Source organism: Squalius cephalus (genome assembly GCF_949319135.1).
Source record: "Squalius cephalus genome assembly, chromosome: 1".
In the NCBI taxonomy this organism is placed as follows: Eukaryota; Metazoa; Chordata; class Actinopteri; order Cypriniformes; family Leuciscidae; genus Squalius; species Squalius cephalus.
The window spans coordinates 8,370,808-8,390,091 of record NC_137122.1 but is presented as its reverse complement, the minus strand read 5'-3'; the positions used below and the strand labels follow the sequence as shown (position 1 = coordinate 8,390,091).

At 40.3% G+C, this 19,284-nt stretch overlaps 2 protein-coding genes across 2 annotated transcripts in view; both read right to left on the bottom strand.

Annotated features, from left to right (window-relative positions):
• Positions 1-19,284, bottom strand: part of LOC307163631 (uncharacterized protein) — a 315,702-nt gene that overhangs the window by 13,438 nt on the left and 282,980 nt on the right. The window lies entirely within an intron of this gene.
• LOC307163639 (uncharacterized protein) lies at positions 10,892-18,934 on the bottom strand. The gene is made up of 7 exons (XM_079879765.1): positions 18,811-18,934; positions 17,079-17,393; positions 16,631-16,990; positions 16,238-16,324; positions 11,671-11,718; positions 11,445-11,525; positions 10,892-11,333 (listed from the first exon to the last, which is right to left on the bottom strand). Exons 1-7 carry the CDS (start codon positions 18,869-18,871, stop codon positions 11,278-11,280), a joined length of 1,008 nt encoding a protein of 335 aa, XP_079735891.1. The 5' UTR covers positions 18,872-18,934; the 3' UTR covers positions 10,892-11,277.

The following is a 19,284-nucleotide window of genomic DNA, read 5'->3' as shown; positions in this document are numbered from 1 at the left end:
GAAGATTGACTTGAAAGCATTTGTATCATGTACTTGCAATTTGTCAATGTTTTCCCAATGAGAAGAGCAAACGTAATGGTAATCTAATGTGGGCCACCATAGCTTTGTGCTGTGTGAACTAACACCTCTTCCAATCGCCTGGAGCCATTTCTCTCTCCTTTCTGGCTCAGTTGCCTCGCTAGGAATCAAATAAAAGGAGAGGTCACTCCTTTTTACTCTATTATTGGTGCAACCAACAACACAACCGTTTTTCGGCATGATTTGCAACCAAAGGAAAAGAGCTCGGCACTCGTTTGTCTTCCGCTTCGTGTTGATTAATGGCGGGCGCTTGTTTGTTTTACAATGTTCAGATGACATTGTACATGTTGTTACATTTTGTACATATTTTTTATTATAAATTTGTTACAAAATTGTATAGCCTACCATGATTGTCATCTCTGTACTGTTTGCAAGCATAATAAAATAAAGTAAATAAAAAAAATACCCGGGGCATAAAACAAGGACATGCGGCAGCTCCATTCTTATTTCTTTGAGACTGTCCTCGCTAGTATGACAAGCCGTTTTAGCATTAAATACCCCTGGCTCTACTAGTCGTAATTTAGTTTTAGCCTAACTAATCAAAATTCAAATTCCAGATATCTCAATTCCAATTTTGACTGGTTATAATATTCATTTGAGATATGTACAATACTATTTTGACTAGTCATATTCTTCCATTGACTTCCATTGGAAAATATTTCCTGATATCTTCAAATGAGTTTTAGAGTTTTTAAAGATCTGCAATTGATTTTATTAATCCTATTTGAGATTTCTCGAATTACAAAAGTGATAATTAAATAAGAGATATCTCTAACTGGTTTTTGACTAGTCATAATCAAATTGAATATATCTATAATTCATCATTTTTAAATATACCCAAAATACTTGTAGATATCTAAAAGTAATTGTTTACTAGTCAAATTACAATTGTAGATACTTTAAGTTGGATTTTTGACTATGCAAAACTTAATAAGAGATATCTTGAATTTGGAATTATTCCTACTCAAATCTCATTTAAAGATATCTGCAATTCTGTTATACTGATTTTTGACTAGGAAGACCTTTCTTTTGAGATTTATGCATTTAGCTTTATGACTAGGAAGAATTCCAATGTAGATATATGGAAATAACATTCTGATTGTCAAAATTACTTTAAAGATATCTAAATTGTGTATTCAAATTACCCCGCTGCTAAGCACCGCCTTTTCTTTTCTAACCAATCCTGATGTGCATTTTGAAACCCAACAGGAGCACGCCGAAAACGAATGACACTCTGGATTTTCAATATAGTCTCATTACTGTAAAATGCAGGATATTAACACTTGGATTAAACGGTATGTTTTCCGTTATTGTTAACATACAGTTTTCTAGTTTTCCGTAACTCGCATTCCGAGGGTACGGAATCTGCACATCCCGCCTGAGACGAAGGCAGGGGTGCAGCCCACCCCCCTCAGAGTAAGGAAGGAGGCCATCTGGTGGTGGTGGGGTGGAAGGAGGCCATCTGGTGGTGGTGGGGTGGAAGGAGGAAAAGTCCCGTCTTGGTGGTGGTTGGGGAGGATGGAGGTGGTTAAGAAAATTACAGGGGTGATAGTAGAAAAAAATCCTGAGCCTGAACTTTTTTCCCTGGGAGGTAAGCGGGCCCCTAAGCCAAGATATATGCCCTGATTAACATAATTGTCAAGCGGGATCCAGGGGTGTGCTCCCCAGGAGAACATTTTGATAAATAGTCCCTTAAATGATAGAGTCTTGTGACTTTTGTGGATATAAATGGACATCATTCAGACATGAGATGAACAAACCCAATACAAGCCTATATTACAGTAGCAGGTTTCAGTAAGTCAAATTTAAGACCATTTTAAGACATTTTAAGACCATAAAGATTGCAATTTAAGACCTACGACGCATTGCCAAAAAAATATTCAAATCGAAGTATTCATTTTATTTCAATGAATTCAGTCATTGAAAAGCATTTATTTAATTTACAGATAAAGCAATCACATTAGTAACCTTCCACAACCAACAACACATGTCAGAGAAAAGAACAGAATCAGATATATATATATTTTTTTTTTATAGAAAATTGTACTTTGCATATTATACTGTACAAAACACATAATTAGTTGATTTCAGTTGATCATAACTAGAGATGAAATGGCATGAACATTTCATTTCATGATTATAGTGACAAAAATTATGATGGTTATCACAGAATCCTGTACAAAAAGTACTAATACTACACAATGAAATCAATTCACCAAGTTTTATGTCGAAAAACAGCAAATAACAAATAAAATAAGCATCAATATGCACTTTTTGTTTACATAAACATTAAAATAATACCATTAAAAATGATAGCTAGATTTTAAAAGTGTCTTGCAACATGTTATACTAACATGTACAAGTTCAAAAAGTTTTGACAAATTTTTTTTTTTATAAAAAGATAATACATATCTCACATATTTCAGACTTTAAATGATTATTTATGAAAAGAATGAGTCAAAAAAAGATAAATTACTGACATTTACAATGCACTTTAGCTTATCTTTTATTATTAATAGTAAAATTAGGTCCGATATTCCCGTGACGTCTGCGCTCTCCACAACGACAAAAAAGTTTGAGTGACTAATGGATTTCCACAGCCGAAAAACATGGAAAAAACGAGCGCGTCGCTTCAATTATGAGCGCGCTTATTACCGCTTACCGTGCGCCTACATTTGAATGAACTTGAGCGCGCAAAAGACGCGATATATGAACGGCCTGTTGGCGAGCTACCTCAAATCAGGCCACGATCATTTTTTCATCAAGTTTGATCTACCTTTATCGACAGGTTTGGTGTCTTCCCCTGGCTTCATAAAGTTGCACTCCATGACTTTGGCTATGTTTCGCGCTGCCAGTGTGGGAAACACATTCGTAGTGTATGGGAAACACAAAACGAATTCGCACGTGGAGTGACTGCTGAATCAATCTGATTGGCCAAAACCCAAGACCAGCCCCTGCCTACCCTATTACCGATTGGCTGAAGTAGGCTTACTGATGTGGTTTAGTGAAAGCAAAGCGCCTCTCACGCGAACGCGAACCTGGGCTGCGTTCAGCCCCGACAAAACGTTGCACAACGTTTTTTAAAACAGAAACGGTGATGCGTTGAACTCACTGTACTGATGACGCAAGAGTTGCAACTATGGCAGCTGAGAAGGCCATTCTTTGTGTTCTTTGTGAAGAATTTTCTGAGCCTGATGAAGTCGGTATAAATGTGTTTAATACTACAAAATATGCCCGATGTTACAGTTACTGCACTTGCTGCCCAGAACAAAAGAGCACATCCCAATCGAGTGAAGGGATTGCTGAAACTGAAATGGAAGCACACATCTTACCTAATTCAGACTAAAACACATCTATTTAGCCTCACATATTGACTTTATTTGTAGTTCATACTGTTTTAATACCCTGTATTTTCTTTCTCATTTTTAGGAAAAGCACTTAATTACCATTGTTTATTTCTATACCAAATGTCATACACTTGCAATGAAGCTAAAAATATAAACAACTACATCATTATGTTGATATCCTATATTTTTACAATAAAACTTACGACAAACATGTCTTCTAATATCCTCAGTTGTTGCTATACCGAGCTGCATCGAACACATTTGTAAATTACTTTCCTTGAACCCTGTTGAATGATGGTCACACACAACTTGGTTTTGTATAACGTTGATTCTTTACTGGAGAACTGGATGTCAATCACATGTAGTTTTTAGACCCACTAGTGTTCCGCGTCCTATCTACGGATTCCCCAAAAGTACAATTGCGATTCAGATATAACTAGAACATAATCAATGTTCTACATCCCCTTTCTTTAGTAATCTCTCATTATCTTATAACAACAAATTATCCATATTAACTCAAAATCAAGGCATGTATAACCAATATGCTACTGGCAAAAACTACATGTGATTGACATCCAGTTTAGAGCCCTGCATTTCAGCCCGAGCCCGACGGCCCCGACTTTTTTACGCCCCTAGGGCCGGGCTTCGGGCCAATTTTCACGTCATATTTAAAATGCGGGCCGGGCCTAGGGCCTTTTTTGGGTTATCCTGCTTTTTATATTTTTAGACATTAATTAAAAAAAAAATATGAGAAGTTGACGTTGACGATAGAAAAACAAACATAGAAAGAAATTTCGTAACCTCATAACTTATGGCGTTTTTTTCCTGTCAAATGTCGAGAGCGCATTATTGTAGCGTGAAAGTAGGCTACATTAATATAATGCGCGAGCGCGAATCTCTCTGCTCGCACACGGAATATAATGTGCCGAGCGCGAATCTCTCTGCTCGCACACGGAATATAATGTGCCGAGCGCGAATCTCTCTGCTCGCGCGCGGGAACTGGACGTGCCCTGCACTTAAAACGTGTTTTAAATACTGGCCATTATAGCCATCAGCTAATCTTAAAATTACACTGACATGTGACTGACATGACAGTCTGTCTCACGCACGCACACAGAAGGTTTCCCGTCAGCGCGACCCACGATTCACCTCATGTGCAAATAATGGAGAATATTAAGAGAAAAATCGCGTGCATGAGAAGAATTCGTGATAGAAGAAAGGAGGACTGGGTTAAAACCTTCCACTGTGTGTAACAATAGTGATTGTTTAGCATGTGGGAATGTGCTATGAGGCGGATCCTTGATAACACTGTGGTCGCAGCACGGACCTTTTAGTGAGTTGCACACACGGACGGTTTAGTGAGATGCACGGCGAGGCTCGCATGTTATGAAGCTCGCATGTTATGCGGTTACACTGTGAATTCTCTATGTATGTGTTCAAACTTATTGTTTAATAAACCACCACCCGTTGGGTGTTTAACAAGATATTCTGGAGTCTGTGAGTATAAAGACCAGAATATAACATGGTGGCAGCGGTAGTGGACTTAGGCCGTTGAACGAGACAGTAACAGTGACGTTAGCAGAGTTGCTATCCGTGAGCATCCGTGTGCAACATGGAAGGATTGAAGCCGCCACAGACATTGTGTTTGGACTCCAACGATCTTTCAAGGTCCTGGAAGATGTGGAAGGATGAGTTTATGCTTTATGTGGAGTTAACAGTGAGTGACGACGATGAAAAGAAAAAAGTGACACTTTTCAGCTATCTTATTGGCGAAAGCGGCAGAGAATTAATGGACACACTAATGTGTGACGCCGCCAGAGATACATGGAGGTTAAAAGACATTATCGACAAATTTGATGGACATTGCAACCCTTGTGTGAACGAAACTGTGGAACGGTATCGCTTCTTCACCAAGAACCAGAGATCGGGTGAGTCTATAGACAGCTATGTTACGGAACTAAGAGTACTGGCGAAAACATGCAACTTCGGACAACTGAGAGACTCGCTTATCCGCGATCGTGTTGTGTGTGGATTAAACAGCACCAGCATGAGAGAGAGACTGCTACGTGAGAAAAATATGTCGCTGGACACGTGTATACAGCTGTGCAGAGCTGCAGAGTTGTCGCGGGAGAACTGTAAAGCCATTTCAGGACCGATGGTGGAAGAGGTGCATGCACTACGAGGAGCAGTGCACCAGAGACGGACAAGTGACACAGTGGACTGCAAGTTCTGTGGTAAGACACATGATAAAAACAAGCTGAAATGCCCAGCTTATGGGAAGAAGTGCAAAAAATGTGGAAAGGACAACCACTTTGCAGTTAAATGTAGAGCTCGCCCAGAACACAGAGAAAAGACCATTGTACATAAAGTAACAGAATGTGAAAGTGAAGAATATGAGGAAATCCTGTGTGTGACTGAAGCACAGGCAGAGGATGTTAATGCAGTGGGCACGAGCAGAGCAGATGACACCCAGCTGTTTGCAGGCATGCTTCTTGGGACAGACATAGTGAAATTCCAAATTGACTGTGGTGCCACTTGCAACATTATTCCGATCCATTTGATAAACCCGGAAACGAAACTGGAACACACAGACAGTGTATTACTCATGTACAATAAGAGCAGACTGAGACCACTAGGAAAATGCAAAGTTAAGTTGAGAAATCCTAGAAACCAGAAACTATACCAGCTCGAGTTCCAAGTGGTAGATGGAGATAACGCTGTACCTTTGCTTGGTAAAAAAGCAAGTGAGGCCATGAAGCTCATAAAGGTGCGTTATGAGAATATAATGGCAATAGATAGCATTGTCACCACAGAGAAACTTACAACTGGAAAGTGGTGCATGGAACAAATCAAAGATGAGTATGCTGATGTATTCACTGGAGACGGATGTCTAGAAGGAGAGTACAAAATAGAGGTAGATAAAACTGTAAAGCCAGTGCAGTTGCCCAAGAGATGTGTGCCAGTCTCTATGATGAAACCACTCAAAGAGGAACTACAGGATCTACAGCGCAGAGGAATCATAACACCTGTCGAATGCAGCACAGACTGGATCAGCGGTATGGTTGTTGTACAGAAACAAAATGGAAACCTGAGAGTGTGCATCGACCCCAGGCCATTAAACAAAGCATTAAAGCGCAGCCACTTTCCACTATCCACGATTGAGGACATACTTCCAGACCTGTCCAAAGCCAAGCTATTCACAGTGTGTGATGTCAAAAGTGGTTTCTGGCATGTCAAGCTCCATGAGGAATCCAGTTACCTGACGACATTCGCCACCCCTTTTGGGCGTTACAGGTGGCTGAGGATGCCTATGGGAATCAGCCCGGCACCTGAAATTTTCCAAAGGAAACTGACACAAGCATTAGATGATCTGCCTGGACTGTACATAATCGCTGATGATGTACTGATCACAGGACAGGGTGAGTCACAAGAAGCAGCTGAGCAGGATCATGACAGAAAACTGCGACTGTTTCTGAACCGGTGCAGACAACAGAACATTAAACTGAACGCAGAAAAGTTCAAGCTGAGACAAACTGAAGCACCATACATTGGACATCTCCTCACAGCTGATGGACTAAAAGTGGACCCAGAAAAGGTACGAGCCATCACACAAATGCCGAGACCAACGGATATGAAATCAGTCCAGAGACTGTTGGGCATGGTGTGTTACCTGGCCAAGTTTTGCCCACATCTCTCCGACCAATGTGAGCCACTGAGAAAGCTGACACATAAAGACAGTGAGTGGAGATGGACAGAGCAACATGAGGAGGCTTTCCACAAACTTAAAGACACTATTGCGCAGGCTCCAGTGCTGAAGTTTTACAGCCCAGAGGAGGAACTGACTGTACAGTGTGATGCCTCAGATACAGGTTTAGGTGCAGCACTCATGCAGAGGGGTAAGCCTATTGCATTTGCAAGCAGAGCACTAACGCAAACAGAATGTGGGTACGCACAAATAGAAAAAGAGTTTCTAGCTTTAGTATTCAGCATAGAAAAGTTCCACCAATACACCTATGGTCGTAAAGTGACGGTGCAAAGTGACCATAAACCCTTAGAGGTTATAGTGAGGAAACCGCTACTCAGTGCGCCCAAACGACTACAACGAATGATGCTACGGATTCAGAAGTATGACTTGGAGGTAGTGTATGTACCAGGTAAAGATATGCTACTGGCAGACACTTTGAGCCGAGCATACCTACCAGAACATTCAGCCGATGGCTCAGTGGAAGCGGAAATAGAGACTGTCAATATGATAAAACACCTGCCGATCTCATCAGACAGGCTCAATGCCATCCGCTCTGCTACCAAAGAGGATCTGATCAACAACCAACAACGTCAGTGTACCTACTATGACAGATCAGCTAGAGATTTGGATGAACTGGAACCAGGTGACCGTGTGCGAGTACAACCAGTTGCACCATACAATGTCTGGAGGCTAGGTAACATACAGAGGCCCATTGATGCAAGGTCCTACGAGGTCCACTTAGACACAGGCAATGTTCTCAGGAGGAATCGGAGACACCTCAGACGGGCTCCTGGAGCGGCCCGCAGCCGACCCCCAGACATAGACACTGATGACACTGGACACTCGGAGACCGCCTCTCCCCTTTGTACCTCTGAGAAGGTCACACCCTTAGATAAAACCAATAGTGATGTACCTGTCACTACCAGGTCTGGCCGCATAGTGAAGAAACCATCGCGTTACATGGACTTTGTAACACATTAAGCTTGAAGGAACAGCACTTTGAATGTTACCATGTTTTGAATGTTCCAAGGTTATGTCCGATGTAAGCCGATGCTAATTGGTTAAGGGAAATCCTATTTATTTTTTATATCTATATTTTATTTTATTTTATATATAGAGATATATTTTGGAAATGTGTATGTTGATAGTCTACAGAGAGAAAACAAAAATACATTACTATATGTATGACATTTAAGTTGTGCTGGCATTAAGAAGGCACCTGGAGTCTCAGTCTCAAAAGAGAAAGGATGTAACAATAGTGATTGTTTAGCATGTGGGAATGTGCTATGAGGCGGATCCTTGATAACACTGTGGTCGCAGCACGGACCTTTTAGTGAGTTGCACACACGGACGGTTTAGTGAGATGCACGGCGAGGCTCGCATGTTATGAAGCTCGCATGTTATGCGGTTACACTGTGAATTCTCTATGTATGTGTTCAAACTTATTGTTTAATAAACCACCACCCGTTGGGTGTTTAACAAGATATTCTGGAGTCTGTGAGTATAAAGACCAGAATATAACACTGTGGATGCTTAGCTATTCTTTTTCTCCACGATGCTCAGACTGTTCTAACTTTTCGTTTGATTGGACTTTATTTTCGTTTAACTGTTGGAAACCTCTGATGTTTTTCGTTTGATTGGACTTTGTTTTCGTTTAACTGTTGGAAACCACTGGAAAAAAAGAATGGCCATGTTCTGTGGTGCATTTTTGAGGTAAGATAATCTGCAAATAATTTGTTTTTAATTTATTTAATTTAATAGGCTATTGCTCATTTCGTTTGCAAGCGCTGTTGCGAGCAGCCTGAGCCTTCCTCAGTATTTAAAAAAAAAAAATTTACTCACTGTGGTTTAATAAATAAACATTTATTAAACTAACTGTCTGTGTGATATGCTTGAAGTTTTTTATATCTATTGATTTTATTGTAGACAAGTAAAGTATTATAGCATTGATTTGAGAGGCTCAATTGATCAAACATGTTTTACTTGCTGTCGGCTCGGATTGCTTGGTCGTCATTTAAAAAAAAAATGCTCCAAACATTTGTCTAAATTAACCTAATAAAGAAATGAAAAGAAACATTAATTTACATAACTAACAAAGAAACATAACTAACAAAACTGAGCTATTTTAATGGCTGATTAAAATAAATAAAAAAAAAAAAAATAAAATAAAAAAAAAAAAAAGCTCGGGTCGGGCTCGGGCTGATAATTCTGATGAGCTGTCGGACACGGGTCGGGCTAGGGCCTGAGCGTCTCGGGCCAGGGCCGGGCTCGGGCCTAAATTTGAGGCCCGTGCAGGGCTCTAGTCAGACCAGTTCTCCAGTAAAGAATCAACGTTATACAAAACCAAGTTGTGTGTGACCATCATTCAACATGGTGTCAGAAGACGGTTCGTGGAAAAGAGAACGCCTTTGAGTTTGAAGTAAGTCAAGTTTCATCGAAAAGACTTGATAAAAGAAGTTTTACATACCTCGTCAGAAATGGCGGAAGGCTTCCGAAGACCCGAACCGCTAGTGTTTGATGGCAACATTAGTGAGAACTGGCGCGTATTCGAGCAAGAATACGATATATTTATAGCAGCTGCTCACTCAGACAAAGATGCTAAGACGCAGGCATTTATTCTCCTTAATTTGGCCGGCTCAGAAGCCATCGAGCGGGAGCGCGCGTTTGTGTATGCACCAGCCGTGTATACGGGAGAAGGAGAGCAACGACGGATGATCGCGGAGGCTGAAACCAGAGAGAAACCAGAATGTATAAAACGGAAATTCCGTGAGTTATGCAATGCAACCCACAAACAAATATAACTATGGAACGCCATAAGTTTAATATGAGAAACCAAAAATCTGGTGAAACCATAGAAGCATATGTGAGTGATTTAAGGAACAAAGCAAAGACGTGCAGATTCGGTGATCTAACGGATGAACTCATAAGAGACAGACTCGTGTGCGGCGTGACCAATGATGGTATGAGAAAAATTCTATTGAGAGACAGTGAGTTAACACTAGCCAAAGCGATAGAATTGTGTCAAATCCACGAGCTGACTGATCTGCACACAAAGACTCTTGCAGCGCCTAAAAGCAACACTAACGTGGACAGTGTGTACCACAAGACAAAGACTAAAATGACACAAGGATTTAAACAAAGATCCAACTCCGATCGCACAGGCTCTCAGATAATATTGAATTGTAATAGTTGTGGAGGCAAGCATGAAGCAAAAAAGGAAAAATGCTCAGCATATGGTCAGCAGTGCCACAAATGCAAAAAATGGAATCATTTCAAAAAGTGCTGTAAAACTACACCAAAGCACACGCCGAATAGATGGAGAAGAGCCGTAGACCAGCTCAATCCTAAAGAAACTTCCACAGATAGCGCAGATGAATCCTACTATGTGGATGGAGTGTCACTTGAAAAGGCTGCTGTACAAACAGTGGAAAAGAACACCCCTCAAAAGTACAATTGCGATTCAGATATAACTAAGAACATAATCAATGTTCTACAAACCCATTGTGCGAGTTCACTTTAATACCGCGTGCTTTATATACATGTTGCTGCTGATTGGACTGCAGTTCTGACACACCCACCAAACAAGAGAAAACGTATCTCAAACCCCGTTGCACACCGGTGCACGCCGTTTCCAGGAAACATGGCGTTCAACCCGGAAACCATAGCAAAACGTTGCGCACCGTTTTGAACTTGAACGTGCCCCTGATTTTTTTTTTTTTTTCGCAGACACGTCTGTACGCCGGAAATCCGGCGTGGCGCAGGAGCGCTATCAGGCCTGAAATTAGCATGAATCATTCAAAATAAAAAAAAGATGCTAAAAACAGGAATGAACAGACGAGATACAAGAATCACCAATTCAGCTCCATCACACAGAACAGAGAGAGATTATACAGTCTGAATCTGTCCATTACTTTATTTAATATTATATTTAAAGCAGTTTGTATATGAACCACAAGAAAATTTAATCTAAATTTGGTGTCACTATTTCTTCATTGGGATCAGAGTTTCTCTGTTTCTGAGAAGAAGAAAATAAAACAATGAACAATCCTCTGTAAGTTTTTGCTATTGTAAATATTGCTGCAGATTGGCTCTAAACTCATCAGTATTTTATTGTAATATTGTCGGCATCTCTATTTCCTCTGGGTGCTTCGAGTCCTTCCTCCCTGCAAAATAAAAGCATTGACTGACCTCTCGTATGTGTTTTTATCATGATTGCAGATTGTTCCAGATCAGATGAGTGTGAATCATCAGATTGTGTGCGGCTCAAAACTCACCAGCTCTTCTTGCACAGATGATCTGAAGAAGAATCACAGTAGGAGCAGCAAACACTGCCATCTCAACAATAGTCACAATCACTGCAGGAAACATGAGAGGAAGAAGAGAAACTGTACATGACTGAAGTCAAGGGTATTCAACTATCAACAGTTATTGATGAAGCTTTTACAGACTGACTGATAGTTTAATGTTATAAAGCTGTCAGTATAAATGAATGTGTCGTACCTCTGTATAATGATCCAGCAGTCACACAGACTTCAGTTTCTCCTGGATCTGTGGATCACGTCTGTTAGTTCAGTTCAACACATAATGCCACATATACACAACATCATCATCATCACATAATACTCGAGCTTCACACAGGATTTTCATTTTAGCGGGGCTCAGCTCCCAATGAGTGCATGTAGTGTTGTCAAAAGACCCGGTACTTCGGTACCAAGTTGATACAAAAAAAATTAAACCGTTACGATACCAGCTTTACTTAAGTACCGGTGGTGACGAAGTACCGGATTAATCTGGTTCTTGATGCGCAGTCCAAAAGGTACACAGTTGTGTCCTCTTCATAAAATCACTGAGACATGGCGACCGGCGGCGCTACTGATGCGGTGGCTCTGAATCCACTCGTTGACAAGAAAGGAGGAAAGAGCCACATAACGCACTTTTTCCAGGCGCGCCTTTGTTCATGGTTGCACAGCAACGACAGACGCCACGGGAGAGCAAGCGCTTGTGGAAAGAAGGAGAAAGCGGTGCGAACTGTGCTCTCCATGATGAAGTATCAGCAAAGAATTTATTTCTAGCCCTTGCATTAGCTTTACTATTAGATATATTTATGGAGATGAGAAATAAAAAGCCGCCCTGTACAGCTATGATCAGCTGTTCGGCCAAGCTTTCGATGTTGTTACGGAAAGTTTTTTGTCACATGACCTGTTGAGACGTTTTCATCTCACCGCAGCATAGCCTACATCTGAAATAAAGATTTTGCACGTGCAAAAAAATGCAATATGTGAACGGCCCCTAAAGTGGTATCGGGTGCGGTTGTATCGGGGTAGTTTTACGAGCACAGTATCGGACCGACACCCAAATACTGGTATCAGTATCGGTGCATCCCTATTTATGTCATTCATATCAGTCCGTCAGAAAAGCAGTTCTAGGCTTATTCTTGGCTGGATAACTCTTAGCAGGTTTAAAAAGCCCTTTTAAGTTTTGGATTAAATAAAAGTACAGTCAAGTCAAATAAAACACAATATATACTTTATGTAAATTCAATCTAAATTAAGCTTTGGTACCGAAATTGGTACCGAGAACCATGGATTTTCACTGGTATTGGTACCGAATACTGAAATTTTGGTACCGTGACAACACTAAGTGTATGATTTAAAAACGGTAACACTTTAGTTTAGGATCTAATTCTCACTATTAACTAGTTGCTTATTAACATGCATATTACTAGGATATCAGCTGTTTATTAGTACAAAGGCAGAGTTTTATAATAACTGAGGTCCCAAATGTGAGGCAGTTAGGGGGTTCGGTTTAGATTTCTCTGATCTACATATGTGCATTTTAACATGTTTTGAAGGCCAAAAAATTGGATAACAATAGCTTTAAAATAGGGCTGTCAAACGATTAATCGCGATTAATCGCATCCAAAATAAAAGTTTGTGTTTACATAATATATGTGTGTGTATGGAGTATAATTATTTTCTATATATAAATACACACACATGCATGTATATTTAAGAAAATGTGTTATTTATATATAAAATATTTATATATAATATAAATTATATATAATATAAATATATATACACAGTATATACATGCAAATATTTCTTAAATATATACATGCATGTGTGTGTATTTATATATAGAAAATAATTATACACCGTACACACACATATATTATGTAAAAACAAACTTTTATTTTGGATGCGATTAATCGCGATTAATCGTTTGACAGCCCTACTTTAAAATCATTTCAGTGTGAAGTAGATTATTTTTATCTCCTCATCTCCATCACTCTCTTTTTCTCTTTGTTTTTATCTTGCCCTGTCTCTTCCCCTCTGTAATAAATGTTGGAACTGGAGAACAAATGATTATGAATTCTTCTGATAAATCTCCAGAAATGGTATATATTAAACACTATCTGCATGCTTTGAATGTAACGGATGGAGATGACCCAGAAATAAGAATTGTTAATGTAACAGACAAGGTTGAGATTTTTATGGACGATCTTTTAGTTGAACACCTCCGGAGGGACAACGCAAGGAGAGCTCTCAAGACGGAGAAGAAGGAGAGAAAGGCACTGGAGAAGATCTTCCACTAATGCTCAACTCCCTAAGAATGGACTGATTCATTGTGCACAGCAGACATCGTGCACAGAGTCGGACGATTAAATAAGAAAATAATCCACATTGAGAACAGTTTTAAGGTTGAAAATGAAATAGATGGCTCAAAAGAGGATGTGTTGAATTTGCAGGACAAGCTCAAATTACTTAAAGCATAATTTGAGCTTGACCTGCAAACTTTAGGGTTATTGTTAGAGGTGTTATGTTATGTGTGTGTGTGTGTGTGTGTGTGTGTGTGTTTGTGTGTGTGTGTGTAGTCGCAACATGTTTAGGTTGTTAGGGCCACATGTATTTTTAAAGGGGAACTGTGAACATCATTTGTGTAACGATGCAGGCTTGAAACAAAGGAGGAAGCAGGATCCACGTGCAACAGCTTTATTAGATTAACTCAAAACTTGACAGACTTCGACTAGGGAACAGGGAACAGGGAACATGACTCAGAAACAGAACAAACAACATTACAAAGTCAAGAACCCACCAACACTGAAACAAGACACAGGGTTTAAATACAGAGGCAAACAAGCTAAACAAGATAACAAGGGGGCGTGGCTAATCAGAGACACCTGGGGAGACTAATAAACAAGACAAACTACAAGGGACTACAAAACATGGCACAGGACAGGAAATTACATAAGTCCACACAAGACAAGGGTAACACAAGACAGGAATCATAACAGAGCCCCCCCTTTAAGGAGTGGATTCCAGACACGTTCAGGAGGGTGGTGGAGCGGAGGCGGACCCGGGGGCGGGATGGAGGGCCATGCCCATGGAGAGGAAGAGGTCCTGGAGAGTGCGGCAGGACGGAAGGCCAAGCTGGAGCAGGCAGTGCAGGCGGCCAGGGCAGAGATGACCCTTCGGGCGGCCATGGCGGAGACGACAGTTCAGGGGACCCACTGCCCCCTCCCAAAATTTTCTTGAGGGCAGCTATGGGGTTATGCTCAGAATCAGGCACCGGTTCAGGAACAGGAACAGACCCCGGCTCAGGAACAGACACCGGCTCAGGAACAGACCCCGGCTCAGGAACAGACACCGGCTCAGGAACAGACCCCGGCTCAGGAACAGACCCCGGCTCAGGAACAGACACCGGCTCAGGAACAGACACCGGCTCAGGAACAGGAACAGAGACACTGGCTCAGGAACAGACACTGGCTCGGTGGCGACCATCTTGTCCAGAGACACTGGCTCGGTGGTGACCATCTTGTCCGGAGTCTCTGGATTGGCAGACGTGACGTGAGCGGTCTCTGGATCAGCAGACGTGACGTGAACGGTCTCTGGATCGGCAGACGTGACGTGAACAGTCTCTGGATCGGCAGACGTGACGTGAACGGTCTCTGGATCGGACAGACGTGACGTGAACAGTCTTTGGATCGGCAGGCCTGACGTGAAGAGGCTCAGGTTCAGGAACAGGCTCAGTCTCAGGAACAGAAAGAGGCTCAGGAAGCGTGGAGGCGGCCATCTTTGCTGAAAGCTCAGGTTCAGGCGTGGCGGCGGCCATCTTGGCCAGAGGCAAACTCTCAGGCGACATGGCGGTGGCCATCCTGGGAACCAGAATCAGGCATGGCCGTCTTCTTAGTTGGAGACTCCCCAAAGCTGCTACTAGATCCATTTGGAGGTGGGTTCAGGTTGAAACAAAGGAGGAAGCAGGATTCATGTCCAGCAGCTTTATTAGATTAACTCAAAACTTGACAGACTTCAAACAGGGAACAGGGAACATGACTCAGAAACAGAACAAACAACATTACAAAGTCAAGAACCCACCAACACTGAAACAAGACACAGAGGCTCAAATGAGGATGTGTTAAGGTTGAGGTGAATGGCAGGACAAACTTTCTCCGGTAAGACAGAAACAAAATGTTGGCAGAGATAAACTATTTTTCTATTTTTCAAAAATATATATATTTTTAAAAATATATTTGAATCAGTTTATTTCATATTGGGGTCATAAGACACCCAGACTTGATGAATAACTGAAGTTGTATATGTTAAACTTGTTGCCGAGCATTACGAGTGTACGGCTTATTTTGTGTTTCTCTCTCTTTTTTTGTATATTTGTTTACTTTTACATGTATGTTTTTTGATAATTTTGTGAGTGGATGAGCAGTGTTTTATGTCTGTTTGGTGTTTTTCATGGATCTACAGTGAATGCGCTGCATGGATGAGCTCAACATCGTCTTCATGTGACGCTTTCTGGGAGAATCGAGTGAAAGAACCGGAGTGTTATATGAACACACTACTCTCACTGTTTATACTAAACATGTCCTAGAATATGCATAAGTACGCTAATTGGGACACACCATAAAAGTCCATGAAATGAAACTAAAACAACAACTCAGTGTGACAATCACACTGTAGAATATGACAGTCATATTTTGATGAGTTAACACTGAAGATAACTCTAGCATTATGCTCTGAAAAACACTGATGTGAGAAAGACAGTGATGATGTACCTTTAGAAACGTGTGTGTTTATAGCTGAGGGATCCTGAGAGTGTGTGATGTGGACTGGATTCACTGCTGTCGTTGAATCAGCTTGAGCTGTGAAGATGAATGTTAGTTCAGATCATTAATACTGTACAATATGACCATCATATTTTAACTTTGATCATCACATTACATAAAAAGTTAATATTTTTGCTGTCAAGTTTCAATTCCTTTATTATTTCCAGCATCACGTTTTGGACTGTTCCTTCACTGCAGTTCATTAGTTTGAAGCAATGCTTTGAGTTACTCTTCTGTGAGAGTCAAAGAAGCTTTTGTTCCCTCAGTTTGTTCTGGTTCAGTGATACTGATAGACCTTAGTGTTACTGACATTATGAGGCTCTTCTAACACTGTTTTCTCACCTGAATACTTGACAGTGTATCTGACTGAGGTCTCGAGTTGATTTCTGTGAGTAAGCTGACATCTCCACTCTCTGTTGTCATCTTCATTCAGGAGTGTTGTAGTCAGAGTGATGATACATGGATCTGATAATGATGATATCTGATATCTGGAGTCTGTCTTCAGATCAACACCAGTCTGATTCACCCACAACAGCTCAAATCCCTCAGAACGGACAAAATGATCACAGGAGAGTCCAGTATATGAATACAACTGACAGGAGAGAGTCACAGAGCGGCCTGGACTGATCTCAGTCTGTGAGGATGAAGATGATGATGATGATGATGATGATGATGATGATGATGATGATGATGATGGAGACACTGAAATTGAACACAAATCACAGACTCTTCAATCATCATCTGAGTTTAAAGGGAGAATTTTAAATTGACCACATAATCATAAACTTACCATGAAGAACATGCAGAAAAACACGTGCATCAGTTCCTTGTTGTTGGTGTTCTGTCCATTGTCGGCAGGTGTATAACCCATGATCTTCTTCTGTGACGTTCTTGATGTTCAGAGAGCAGTCAGACTCCAGACTCAGTCTCTCATGTCTCTCTGTGTCTTTATTCTTTATCCCTAAAGTAATCAGTTCAACTGCTGCTGAATGACTGTTAGAGTAGATCCACATAGTTGATTTGCAGTCAGAAAGAGCATTATTACAGGACAGACGCACATTTTCACCAGAACTGATGAACACATGATCCTCCACTCCACTGGTTCCTGAAACACAGTATATCTCAGTGATCAATATGATATATATTAATAAATGAAACATAAAACATACCAGCATTAAAAGCAGAAAACTAAAATACACACTGTAAAAAACTGCACTGATAAAATACATTAGAAAATAAATGAGATCCGTGCCACTACATGATGATTGTTACCATTAACAAACAGCCATTGTCATCTGATCCTGTTTTCTTTAAGCTTTTTTTGCAATAGCAAATGTATTTAAAGACAAAGCTACCGCAGCCAAAGACAAACTAATGTTCAAAAGTCAAGGGTCCAGAGCCCAACTAAAGCAAACACTGATCACCATCATGGTGACATCAAATGATCTAAACCTCTGCCACCTTTTAATAATAACGCCTGTAGACGTCTGACAGAAATAAAGTCAGTCTGGTTAGTAATAAGTGAAGCTGGTAATGCTGTTTGTGGAGTTGTTTAATCCTCCTCTGCTGAGATCTTCACAGATTTAATGTCTTTATCTTCAGTTGATTTCATATTTTTTCTGTTCTTCTTGTTCCTCTTTCCTTCAGTGATTCTGCTTGTTAACAGCAGGTGTTCATCAGTGTCTGAATTAACTCACTTTTTTTATTCACTCAGTCAAGTGGACTATATTAGTGAACTAATGTAGGAAATAGTGAATGAGGGTATAGGGTGTGTTTTAAAAAAGACAAATATCTCCCAGAATGCATTTGTTTCTACATTATATTGCTGTTTTAATGGAAAACTGTACATTTCTTGTCTATTCCACCCACTGTCACTTATACCAACGACAGAAATAAGTGCAGTTACAATAGATTAATATGTGGGAGAGCGTTGCTATAGAGAGTGACGATATTGTATTGCAATAGAAAGCACCATTATAATATAGCAAGTCAATACCAAATCAAAACTAGTTAGCACATTAGTTGTAATTGAAAGGGTTTATTGGCAACATGGTTATAGTTATACTTAAAATAGTTCAAAATAGATGTATAAGATGATAATAACTTATACCATTAATTGTACCCAGCATTTTTGTAAAATGTTACCAGAGAGAGAGAGAGAGAGAGAGAGAGAAAGATAGAGTAGAGATTAAAAGAGACAGAGCAACAGTTACAATCTTCTTTTATCCTTTTCCCTGACCATGTGACTAAAACCCAAATGTGAAATGTTCAAACTGATCAATCAGATAATTACAACTTCCCCCACCGTACTAAATGTGTGACAATTCATCGACCCCTGATGTACACACATCTTGTCCTACAGTGATCACTATCAGCCCCTCTGTGCCTTTAGGAACTACAGATGGTCATTGTGGCAGAAAGAGGGGGTGGAAAACAGTAAAGCAAACGTCTTTGTTCATTTCAAATATCTTGGATTATTTTCAGTCCTACAATGTCTTTAGAGAAAATACAGATTTCTTTACCTGAGAGAAGTGAAGAGAGAATGATCAGTCCCAGCAGACACAGATCACACTTATCAGCCATTTTCGGTTTCTGTCTTACTCTTCATTATATATAGTTACAGCTCTTCCTTTAAACATCATCAGCTCCTCCTCTGGTTTGTAACTTCCTCTCATCAAATGAGTGAACACACTGTCTCACACACATCTGCTCTGAACAGTTTATTGGCTACTTTTGCACACAAGAGAATTACTGTTAGTCTCACTTCTTTATTTTAGCAGTTTCCAGCATGATGTTAAAATCTTGAAAAACAATTATTACATTATTAGTGAAAAAATTGTTTTGTTACTGAAAAGGTTTCCACTATCCATGACTAACTTGTAGAAAATTAATTCTAAAACAGTTTTTAAGGTATTTTGAAATGATTAACGTCAGCTCCAGTTTGGTGAAACAGAAAGTATTTGCACACACTGCATGAGCGTCTGAAAAGCGGATAT